The 12,742-nt window shown below is 44.3% G+C and overlaps 1 protein-coding gene across 1 annotated transcript in view; it reads right to left on the bottom strand.

Annotated features, from left to right (window-relative positions):
- Positions 1-2,950, bottom strand: part of col22a1 (collagen, type XXII, alpha 1) — a 43,414-nt gene extending 40,464 nt beyond the window's left edge. The window contains exons 1-3 of the mRNA XM_080007463.1: positions 2,877-2,950; positions 978-1,128; positions 296-862 (exon numbers count right to left, since the gene is read on the bottom strand). Coding sequence (XP_079863589.1) covers positions 296-862; positions 978-1,068 — 658 coding nt within the window. The 5' untranslated portion in view covers positions 1,069-1,128; positions 2,877-2,950. The remainder of the gene's footprint in view (positions 1-295; positions 863-977; positions 1,129-2,876) is intronic.
- Between the last annotated feature and the right edge of the window lie 9,792 nt (positions 2,951-12,742).

The raw sequence follows: 12,742 nt of genomic DNA, 5'->3' as shown, positions 1-12,742 counted from the left end.
AGACTCGGAAAAGTAAAAAAAAAAAAAAAAAAAAGGAAAAAAAAGAAACAAAACACAAAACCCCACCCAAAAAAAAAAGAGCAGGCAGGCTCCTGCTCTGTATCTTTTGGGTGGGGTTTTGTAGTGAGGGTCTCTGCTTGATTTCTGGTTAGGGGGTTAAATAACAGAGTCCATCCATATTTTAGTGAATTAGATATCCATTTAGGAAAAGGCAATGAAACCACTTTTTTTTTTTAAAGCAAGGCTATATGTACATGAAAATGAAACTGTAAAACTCCTCTCCTTGCTGACTTACTCTCACAAAGTCTCCTCCTCAGTCGGCCCCTAATCTTGTCGATTGCGTTGAAGTCTGTCACATGGAAGACATGAGCGTTCTTTGGCTCGGCCGCAATCTCCTCCAGCTCCACTTTGAGCGCCTCCCCGATGCCCACGGCGAACATCCTGATCCCTGCTTTAGCGGCTGCCTTTGAGGGCTCCAGAACATAATCCTGGCTCCTGCCATCCGTGAGCAGAATGGCCACCTTCTGAATACCTCTGGCCAGCGGCCTGGCGCCATTCCGTTCGGTGAAGATGTTCTGTGTGGTGTAGCCGATGGCATCCCCGGTCATTGTATTCCCACCCAGGTAGCGGATGTTGCGGGCGGCTCGCTTCACATCCTCAAGGGTCTTGTGTCTGTCGAGATTGAACTCGACGGTGGGCCTGTCGCTGTAGCGCACGACAGCCACGCGCGTCTTGTCCGGTGCCACGTCGAAAGACTCCACCAGGTTGGCCACCCACTGCCTTATCTTTTCAAAGTTCTCCTTTCCCACACTGGAGGAGGTGTCCAGGATGAAGGCCAAGTCGTAGTGGACATTTTTGCACCCTGTGTGAGGTATATAGATCATTCTGATCAGAAATCAGGGCCTGGACAAAGACCGCTGGCAGCAAGCACTATCACAGCATGTATCATGCTCTCATGCAATCCTTAAAGGCCTCACCTGCCCTTTGGGCGTCGGCTGTCTGTCCTGAGAGAGCTAAGGCCAGGATGAGCAAGACCAGCGTGATCCTGAATCCTGGTCGGAACTCCATCGCGGCCTCGGTTCAGTTGCTTATTTCTTCACCTTTTCACCACCATCAAGTTCTTCCAATCTGTGGAGGGGTCAGTGAGGAAGGATAACAATTCACCATAATACACTCAGTCAGTGGAGTTGTGTGTGTTTGTGTTTGTGCATGCATCATGCTTTTGTACTGGGAAAGCACCTTTCAGAATGTTCTGGTGAACAGAACCAGAATGTCAAGGTGTTTAGTCCGGTAAGAAGACATGATTTCATTTAGTCATAAGCTGCACTTGTGTGGTACTGACAGAAAGATGTCAAATAAACAGCAAACCATTTTTATGATTATTCTACCTCAGCGGTTGTGGTGCCTGCCATTAGCTCTGTGTCACTGACCACAGCCAAAACAAACAAAGAGCATTTCCTTCCCTCTTTGCGGGCTCCTACTGCTAAGCTGAGATGTTATTAATGAATAGGTTCACTATTTTTCAACCAGGCCATTGGTTACCATCATTAATTACTGTTTACAGAACCACCTTGCTGAACCCTTTACTATTGAGAAACTTACCACTCTGCTGTAGCTTTTCATGGTGCTTAAATGTAGTTTAATGGGGCAAGTGTCTGAGCCTCGAAAAAAACGTGTTAAATTTTCTTTTCAAAAACTGGAATCTCAGAATATATTCACACTTATTTAAGTGTATTTCTTACACGTTTTGGATAACAGTGATATCACATATTATTCACAACTTTTTTGCAATTGTCGCAAAAATTCAAAGCGTAACCTTGGCTTAAAGTGGGCTGCCAGTACGATGCAGCTCAATTTCCGGTTTCTAGTACTCTCATATTACAAAGAACATGAAACATCTGATAAAATGCACAGTTTTTGACTTTTTTTCCTTCACTATAACAGAGACAGAGGAGATTTAGCCTCAGCCGAGCGGATTCCCACCCTGACACCTACGGTTAGATAAAGCCAGGGCTGAAAAACTGGGTTGTTTCCGGATGATGTGTTTGCTTCAGAGTTATTTTGGAATATTAGGTTTGTAGGAGTATTTTTTTAATGTAGACCTTGTGCAGGCATGCAGCATAGAAAGAAAAAAGAGAATTGTGTATTCTTTACAGAGTAACCTCATTTTACCCTCGAGACCTCATTCAAGTGACCTTATCTGATATTCCGTTGGCCAATTTCTACGTCCTGGTTTCACTGCTTCTAAATGGACGGAGTAGAGAAATTTACTCTGGCAAATTACTGTAATTACCTCACAAAGTGTGGATTTAAATCCTTGAAACTTGCTTAATACTGATTAAATTAATAAAATGAATAGGTAAAAGACATTCTAGACATGCTATTCTCTAATCGGTATTACTATTATTAGACTATATGTACAATTTTGGAGGGGGGGGTCTTATAGTGGGAATTTGTGGAAAAACAAGCATGTTTGCCTGTGTCAGCACCTACGCCAGTGGGCAGTTTTCGCTCTTAACAACCTGCAGGTCAGGCCTGTTTCCTCTTCCTCACTGAATGGCAGACCAGGGATTTCAAGGTAGATGTTTTTAACAGAGGCCCTCCTTCATCATCCTCAATGTGAAAAGCAGAAACCGTTTTTATTTTCTCCATGTGCAATCCAAGAAGAAGACGAAGGGGGGGGGGGGGGGGTTGGGGAGGTGACTCCAACAGTTCCTTCTCTGATAGAAAAACCAAAAGAACATGTTTCCACAACCGCGGTTCCTAACAAAACAATTTAAAACTGCTATTAAAGTATTAAAAGATTCATAGATATAAAAAAGTCAATAACCAAAATAATACTGTATCATAAAAATCACATGCTGTTTCACACTTACCTGCTTTATCAATCTGCACTACTGAAGGTCTGTGAAACTCCTTGATCCAACTTGTGCACTTGTGCCCTATATCAGCATTGAGGTAGCATCTCCAAATGGGTAATCCAATATACATATATTTTTCTTATAATCCTGAACAGAGGGTCCCTGTGATCAATTGTAAAACAAAAAAAAAATAGTATATATATTGCATTCCAAGATGACAATCCAGTGTACGGTGCCGTTAACAAATGAGGTGAGCTCCAGCAGCCTTGTGGGATGGGGTTGACTGTGTGGGAGGGCTGGGAGCTGTAAGGAAAAGTGTAGGGTTTCAATAGGGCCGAGGTGGCTTCTTCTGCTGTGAGTTCAGACATCCAAAGGAAAAAAAAAAAAAGGGTTTGAGGTCCAGCCAATTATAGACCCAACTTTCTGAGTATTTTTGTCCCTTTTCTCTCTCTCTCTCTCTCTCTCTCTCTCTCTCTCTCTCTCTCTATGACTTCGCCTATCTTCAGTGCTGTTGCCCTCAAAGACAGTCAAAGGCTCCTTGGCAAGTGCCTCAACTGTCCAGCTCCTGCCACTGCGATAGCCGCAGTGGAGCCGCCCTGGAGCTGGTGGTGGGCTGGGCCCATGGTTTCTGCCAGGCACAGAGCTTATTCAGAAGGCTGTATTTCAAAGACAGGTTGGGGGGGGGGGGGGGGGGGGGGAGGTGGGTTCAGAGCACTTGTGCGTCGAGCTTTTATCATGTAATAGGCCTGTTTACGCGCTGGCGTTAGAGTTCTCTCACATATGCCTTACGCATTACCCCGAAAACTTCCATCATGTCCTACAGTACCGCTTTGTATTTCTCCTGAGAAAACACTTTTTCCAACCCTCTCCTTCCGCGGGCTTTTCTCCTGTGTATACCAGGAGCACAAGAAGACGGACGCCTGCTTGAATAGACCCTGATTTCTTTATCATGTGTTTTCATGTGCCATGTCGCCGAAGAGGAAGCAGCCCCTCAGACTGCCAGCGTGGAAGCCGCCCTGTAACAGTCTCTCTCTTTAACTCACTCTCACTCTGTCAATTCAATTCAACAAGGCTTTATTGACATAACCATGAATGGATACATTGTTTAGTTGAGAGAGAGAAATAATAATAATGAACATTTTAGATATAATGAGAATGGGGAAAAGCTGAACAGTGAACAAATGCGAGTTAAAGTGAACATCAGTGAGTTAATGTCTTTTTAAATTTTATTTTATTTTATTTTTTTGTCTGACAAAATTTGATGTTAAAGGGCGTCCTGGCAACATATAGTACTTTGTTTTTCCCCTTCAAATTACTTTGGGGTGTTCAAATCCCAAGTCAGTCGTTTTCTTTGAACTCCCGTAAAGTCATTTCACAGACGATTCGACAGACCTTTGCCTCTGCATTGCGAGCACTAAAACGGATGCCATGCCGCGTCAGTCCTCTGCTCCACTGATTCCAATTCCATCTTGGAAATGTAATGAAGGGAAAAACAAAACACAAGCAAAAAAATAAAGAAAAAAAACAACCTTTGAACAATAACTTGTACGAGTGGGATTCAGTTTAGTTGGCCATGGCCAGGCAGTATAGGCAAACGCTAACAACTTTTTTTTTTTTTCTATAAGGCATCCCCATCAGAAATGTAGCTGAATGCATATTTCAGTATAGCGATGACAAAAAAAAGGAGAAAATTGTTCTGAGTAGTTTTTTTAAATTAGACAAATATTGTGAAATGCATTCTGGGTTTAATCAGGCAAATAATGTTCAACAATAAGCGTTTATACACACACCAGATTGTACTGAAAGGCAGGCTTTAAAAAATACAACCTTGTTAAGCTTGTTTCTTGTTCATTTCCGACTGATTTTTGTTGTAATTTGCTCATTTTTAATGTGTTTTTATAGCCTCTACACATTTTCAAGTTATTGACCTGACTGGATAAATAAAGATTAAATAATAAGATAATACTCTATCTGTGCTTCATAATGTAGGCATAAAGTTTGGACTTTTTTCTAGTCTGACTTAATAGCCAAGGAAATTTCTGGCGGTGCATTGAAAGCATATATTTTAAGTCATAAGGGGGCGGCATCAAAAATCTTGCCTTGGGTGAGCTACGGCTGGCTCTGGCGATGGCGTGTGAGTGCAGCAGGCCTGGCTATGTATAGGGCCACTTAGTTGAATGGGATGGTTGCTGATGATTCAGGGCAGATGCATGTTGTGAGTTACTGGGCAGGGTTCTTATTTATTTTTTTGGTGGGCTGTTGGGTGGGGGCTGTCTGTCGCCTTCCAGGGGAGTGGACCGCCGCAGCCGGTCACGTAGAGGTTGCCAAGTGTCGCTCACTGTGCGGAGCCAGTAAGCCTTCTGTCAGCTGACCGAGGGCCAACATTTTTCAATCTCCCCGCGCCTCGTCCCGAGCGCCCCCCGTCTGCTTCCGAATGATGTTGAGAAATCGTAACATGTGGCTTCCTTGACGGAGAAACAGTAACAACGCTGGGAGCAGCCAGCGGGCTAAACAGGTTGTTCGGGGAGCTGACCACTCTGGGCTCCCATTGAGGGCTGGGGTTTTGTGGATGGCAACTCTATATCTTAGATGAAGTTCTTTTATATATACAAGTTATTATACAACGTTCATTTACAGTAAGTAAGTCTGTGGATCAGGAAACAGCCTGCCACTTTTCTTTTGCTTTTTCATTTTCTTTGTTTACCTGCTTTTAATAACCTTGGTCTTTCCTTTGAAATGACAAACGCCTTAGCGGCAGACTTGGGGGCGTGGTCGACTGGGGCTCCCCTCTTCAGTATCAGCTGTGTCCAGTTGAGCTGACTGGCCAATCACGGCAACTGGGAAGCTTCTTATGTGTCTGTCTGTCTTTCAGTGAGGGAACACACGGGCGTGCACGGTGAGGGTACGCTCCTAAACCGAGCGTTCCACATCTGCCACCTGGAAAAGGCTCCGACCCTTCTGTGCCTGCTTTATTTTATCTTTTATTGTTACCTCTGCACTGGAGCATTGCCTGTTGAATTGTCCCCAGTAAAACGGCATGCTGGCAAACCTCCAGCTAAACCTGTGTTTCTCTCGTCATTCCGCCTGATCCGGCTAGCAACCCTGAAACACTCTTGCTGAATGAAGTACCTTGTTACAAATGAGCGGAGTCAGCAGGTTCCCGTCACTTAACAAAGAGGAGCTTGGTCTGTTCGGCTGAGAAACTTCACGCCCGCTGCTTTCTTCAGAACTGCCTCACGCCTTGTCTGTTCACTCAAACGTTTTCATTTACGAGTTTCCATTGGACGGCACGATCGGCATGATCGAAAATAATGTCGCGGGAGAGACACTTTCTAAACGTTGTTTTATTTGACATTGAAACAGCAGGCAGCTGTAGACTAGAGTGCACAATTATGTAAAGCAACTTCCTACTGTATGTGTGCTTACTTTTAAACACAGGTTACATTGGCACGGCTTTAGAAAGCTTCAGATCAAATATTCACCTGAGAAATCACATAATTGGCTCGCATGTTAAAACTGCGGTTCTTAAACTAATGTGTGTTTTTGTACTTGACATTTATGGAGGTTTAGCCAAAGTTCAGACAGTACTATGGACTATGATTGTGTCGGGAAAGGCCTACTAGCAACATATTTAGCCAAATGAGTGTTTAGGATGTCCCAACACCCATACTACACTCACTTAGTATGTGTACTGTAATATGCAAGCACTTCACAGCTCATACTACAATGGCATGAATCTTTTTATTCACATAGTAAACTGGACGATAGTACACACATGTAATAAGTGGTACTTTACGTAGCATGCCATACCAGAAGCATCGACATCATTGTATCGCCTACATTTACCTCATTCAAACAATCAGAGCTCGCCACACTCTCAAAAGATCCAATCCTGTTGCCACCTGCGAGTATTTATACTGTTGCTTGCTTTCATCACCACCAGTGTCAGGACACCACCATCATCATCATGATGCTTCTCCAATAGATGTACGTTCTATACAATTCCATAGCATCACTTTATGGAGTCTTAATGCCAAACTTTCACTACTGTTAATAAAATGTTATTTTCACTCCATGTAGTCTCTCCTGGTTGAAATGCTGTTTCGGTTACTTAAGAATGGGTCCTGGAGTCAAACAGCAGGTGGATCCTGAACTACTGCCATATACTGTTTTCCTGGGTTAGCGTTGATTGTGTAAGGAGACCGTTAAAGGGACTTTGCATAGCAGATAAGCAGGGCTTTCATGTGTAATCCCCTCTGAGAAGAGTCAATAATAAAACTGGGCTGAACTGAGCGAGGTGCATTTCCACGCATTCCCCCATGAGCTGCGGCATGATCAGAGGAGTGCGTCCTGCAGATCGGCCACAGCAGTCCTCCTGACGGCCCTGTGGGACACCGCCATGTTCCCCAGATGCTGCCGCGCGAGGTTCCTCTTCAATGACATTTCCAGCATGTGACAGGCCTCCTTCGGAGCCCTCTCCGCCCGCTGCCCCTTGGTTTGAGGACCTTGGGCCAGCTTGCCCTCGTCTGCAGATAATCCCCTGGTTGACGTGTCTGATTTGCCCTGATCCCCCTCGAGGCACTGCGCTCTCCTCAGCCACTTCCTCCCTCCACCTGTCCCCTGCAGGGGTGTGCTGGCCAGCGCTTTGACGTCAGGGGAGAGAAGAGGGGCGGGTTTGCAGCGCAGGGTGACGTGGGCACCTCTGCACACAACGTCATCTAGATGCCGCTCACCGTTCTTCTCCACGGGGCCAGTGCGGAGCAGCCGGGCCCTCGTGCCTCCCCGCTGCTGTTGGCCTTTGACCGGTTCAGCCAACGTAGATGGGCAGACAGGGGGTCTGGCCAGCCTCTTCTTAAGGGAGCCTTTGTCACAGGCAGTTCCAGCCGTGTCCAGCTTAGAGCAGGCAGCCTTGGCTTTCTGCTGGATGCCCTTGACCTTTTGCCTCTGAGCCTCCCTTGCCTCTTTGGGCAGTACCAGGGGCTCCAGCTTCAGAGGGCGCCTGGGCGGTAGGTTCTCGCCGTCCCTCTTCAACTTGTGCGACGAGTCCAACTGCGTTGTAGCCCCCCAGCTTGGTAAGGCAGGCGAAAGCCGACCCAACGCCCCCTCAGCATGTGTGGCTGACAGATTGAGGCCAGTTTTTGAATTGAGCCTTGCATTCTTAGCCTGGAGTCTGCAGTTTTGACCGGTGAGAAGCATCGTTGTATTTTTAACCTGGGAGGTCAATGTTTCATCCCGCCGGGGTGCCCCCTGAACAAAAGAGACATTCCTCACTCAGGGAAGTTCATAATCATAGCAATGGCGATTGTAATAATTCCATCCGCAATCAAACCAAGCAAGCTTAAATTTGATGGAACACAGAGGTTATTGAAAAAAGTCATCTAGTGCCAAGTAGATTTAGATAAAATGACAACACATTATTTTATTTTTTCAAAAGACACAATTTCTCCTAGTGAAGCTCTATTCACGTTCTCAATCAAGCTCACAATTTGAATGTTTCACAACATTGTAATTCTCTGCCATGCACTTCTTTAAACAAGGTCAACACATTGTAAATCAACTATGACAATAAAAACCTCAATAAAAATGTCTGTGAGTGTTTATATAAGTGTAATTAAAGAAGTAAAAAAATGCTTTTTCACAGCAGGAATAATTCCATTAACCAGCACAACCAAGCTACTTTGAGTGTCCAAGTTAGGATCAACTCCAGTTTATTTTTACCAAAATAACCTCTGGCGCCGCTGACGCTGGATACTCACAGGTTTGACCAACGCGTCTCGCTTGAATTTCTGATGAATCATTTTTTCTCCCTCGCCACACAGTTGAAAGGTGTTGATGCAGCTGGGCTTTATTGGGTGGTTGTTATCGTTGTGTCGATGTTGCTGGGCTCTGGGCTGTGGGCAGTGGCGATGCAGCTGGGATAAGCTTTAGAGGCCTTAACGTCATTATGGAGATTAGGGTCAAGTGTGCCACAGAGGTGATCTCCAACCACCTCGAGGCAGCACACACACACACACACAACATTTAATTACGCCTTTAGTTTATTTTCCATTATAAATATATATATATATATTATTATTATTATTTTTATGTTCTTATTTATTCACTCAAATGACCGTATTCTTTTTTTTATTTGCTGAATAACCTGTAGTTCTACATTAATGCCGCCCGATGGCGCCGGATCTGTTCTATTCTGTTGTACGCAGCCACGAGACGAAAAGTTCACGAAGGCAAACGGGGAAAAAAGACACGCAGCGATGACTTTATGGCCTTCAGGAGGATTACATTCTTTACTTCGTGGAACTGTTGCCCATTTGATTCTTCTTTCTTTCTTTTTTTTTGGCTTCCCATGCACGTTACTATAAAACGAACGTCAGCGTCACCTGTGCTTCTAAAGCTCACCGCCGGATGGCGCTAAAGCTCCAATGACCTCTCGCCGGTTGAGAAGGTCAGGAGGGCAGAGACGACGCGCGGCGATGACTTCGGGCTTTATGAAAGCATCGCGATCCACCGGAGTGAAGCAGCTCCATTTCTTTCTGGAGAAACCCATCGATGGGCTCGAGCACATTTTTTTGACGGATATGTGGACAGCACACGGAAGGTGTGTTACTTACTTCATGCCCCACGAGTCTGCGTGTTTCATTCCACTTTAATGAGATTGGGTGCGTTATTACAAAACAACAAAAGGAAAATAACAAACAAGGTTTTTCCAAATGCCCAAAGCCATATGGCTTTGGGCATTTGGAAAAACCTTGTTTGTTATTTTCCTTCACCTCATGATCCCTCCTGTGTGTGTCCCGCAGTCTCGTGGATTTAATTTCAAAATATACATTTTCAGAATATTCTTTTCTTTTGGCTTTGTTTATTTTTATCATTTTAGATTTTTCTATTTTTTTTTTTTTTTGTCCACCCCCGAGTCCCGTCACTCTCATTCATCTAATTTCAACCAGAATATTTCTCATCTGTTTTTCCAACACCAGATGTGTTTTGTTCCGTAATTTCGCCTCCCGGGAGAAGAAAAAAAAACAAAAACGTACGTTTTCTCATTATAGGCAGCCAGATAATCAACGTTTGAAATCTCTCAGTCCCTCGGCCCTAAAGCCTATCGCTACAACCAGCTGCCTACTGCAACACTCCATCATATCATTGGTATGTAGAGATGCTGCAGCCTGGCAGCATCTTACATGATCATTTAAGATGTGAAATTACAGGCTTGGTACCCAGAGCCCCTCTGCCACTGTTTTTATTGTGTCGCCCTCTGCGGTCCCTGACAGTCCTCGGCTGACAGTGTAATTACCGCGGTGTGGGAATAAGGGATGGAGGAAAAAAAGCGCTCGTTGCTTTCCACCTACCGGGGATCCAGCTGCACAGCGTGGGCCACGCTGGAGGAGGAGCAGGCGGAAATTTATGTTTTTTTTCCCCTGTCAAAAATGTCCTCCTTCCCCACACCTAGGATATAAAGAGAGGCTGCAGCGCTGTCTGTCAAATGTGGTACATCATCGTTTTTTGCCCTCAGCATCAGACATCGGCCTCAGCCTGTTACTGTGCCAAAATGGAGTCCAATGGGGAAGACGTTTAAGCCTTAAAAAAAAAAAAAAAAAAACCTCTTCAACTGTACACTGTTAAATATCCTCTCACATTTCAGTTTCCAACTGTACTTTTGGAACACGCAGTGATCACATTTAATTTAAAACGACTTTTTGCGAGTGCATCACTGCATCCAAAGGGTAACGTTGGATACGATCGGTTGCCACCGGAAATGGCACAGCATCCTGTTTCTAGTCTCTTGTTCGCAGGAGAGTCAGTAAACTGAACAACTGAACAGATATGAGATTTCGATGGTATTTTTCTCTTAACTTAAACTGATTCAGATAAACAAAAAAAAATATATATAGGGACAGCGTTAGAATTCAAAGGACCAACCCAGAAAAAATGAATCATTCATAAAAATGTAATGTATAATTTTCTTTACCAATGTAATTTAAAGGCACAGTCAGTAATATTGGACAATTTCCGACCTCTAAACGAAGCCATAGAAACTACATCAACTCTACAGGGCTTGGTGAGTTATGCAACAAGTGAATCAATATAATAAGTTGTACCTTTACGTATCTTGTATTTGAGAAATGATTGGAATGGGCTCGTCATGGTGCCATGCCATTGTTCCGTAACCCACACATACAACAACACATGCACTCATGCGGCAACGGCGACTAACACACACACACACGTGCTTTCAAATGGTGGCCGGTGAAACTCATTCTCTGCTTTTATCCCATCCTGGCTTGTCCTTCCTCTGGGGAGCAGCCAGGAGCAGCAGGCAGCAGACAGTGACGCGCCCGTGGACCAATTTCAAATGCCTATTGCTGGTCAGACGATGATGTTCTGCATTTCTTTTTTTTTGGTGGGGTCCTTACAGATGTTACAAGGAGGAAACCCCATGTGAGCACTGGGAGAAAAATGCACAAATGCTGCCCACTGCCCCTGGCTACCCCCCCGGAGCAAGGACAAGCTAGGCTGGGAAAAATGCAGAGGCCATATTTCACTGGCCACCACCCCAAAAAGCATGTGCGTGTGTGTGTGTGTGTGTGTGTGTGTGTGTATATATATATATATGCATGTGTTGGAGTGCGGTCATATGACAAATAAAAATTCTTAATTCTTAAACCATCTCTAACATTATACCTAAACTTAACCATCTCTAACATTATACCTAAACGTAACCATCTCTAACATTATACCTAAACTTAACCATCTCTAACATTATACCTAAACTTAACCATCTCTAACATTATACCTAAACTTAACCATCTCTAACATTATACCTAAACGTAACCATCTCTAACATTATACCTAAACTTAAACATCTCTAACATTATAACTAAACGTAACCATCTCTAACATTATACTTACGGACTATTGGGGTTACAGAATAATGGGCCGTTGGAACACTGGGCAGCCCCCGTCATCTTACAGTTCTAAAATATTCTTCCTCATACATCAATGTCTTTTCACATGTTGCGTTTGTAGCGGCCACTGGATCAGCAGCCACGTCAGCAAAGCAGCGCTCTCTTTGTCGATCTGCGTTTGAATAAACTGGTGCCTACCTGTTCAAGAAGCTGAAAACAAAGGAATATCAAAGGATCATTTTACCAAAGGATCGTCTTCATCTCATGATGGTGAAAGCAGCCAGGCCAGCAATCATCCCGTGCTTCCATTGATCCGTTCAAGCAGAGTTACCATCATATTCTTTTGCCGTTTGCGTAGCCTGGGGCAAGCAACAAGGAACTGCTGCCAGTGACTGTCAGCTGTTGATGGTGAATGTCTGCTCGGTGAGCAATCGTTTGGCTTTGTTGAGGAATCACAGGCTCTCAAATGTTGTGGAGCCACTGGTCCGGTCTAGGATCTCCAGAGAGTTGACGTACTAATTTGGGTTTATAATAGGTCATCCCCTCTTGTGATCTCCCCCCTCTCTCCTTTTGATTTGATTCCGCTCTGATCCTTGTCTCGAGGCCTGATCACTGAAGAGGGAGGCTTTAGCCAGTTAGGTCACGCTATCTCTTGTATATTAATGAGTCAAGGCTCTCAGAAGTCACTTTCCTCTGGCGAGCACCATCCTCCCGTAAACATTTTCATAAGATCATGGACAAATAATGTCTTTGCCCAGAAGAAATAGATTCCCTCAGGGGTGTGGAAAAATGGACTGCAGTGGAATTTGTTGATTCAGACGTACAGTGATTGGCATCACATTAAATCTGAATGAACACAAATATTAACCAAAATTAACTAAAAGCTATACGTGCTTTTCCCAACAAGTACGAGCCTTCTCTCAAGGGTTTTTGTCAGTTGGTAGTGGTGCTGCACCAGTCGATTTTTTATTTCAA

Source organism: Zeus faber (genome assembly GCF_960531495.2).
Source record: "Zeus faber genome assembly, chromosome: 1".
Classification (NCBI taxonomy): domain Eukaryota; kingdom Metazoa; phylum Chordata; class Actinopteri; order Zeiformes; family Zeidae; genus Zeus; species Zeus faber.
Note: the sequence above shows the minus strand (reverse complement) of the source record. Positions and strands in the feature narration are given on the sequence as shown.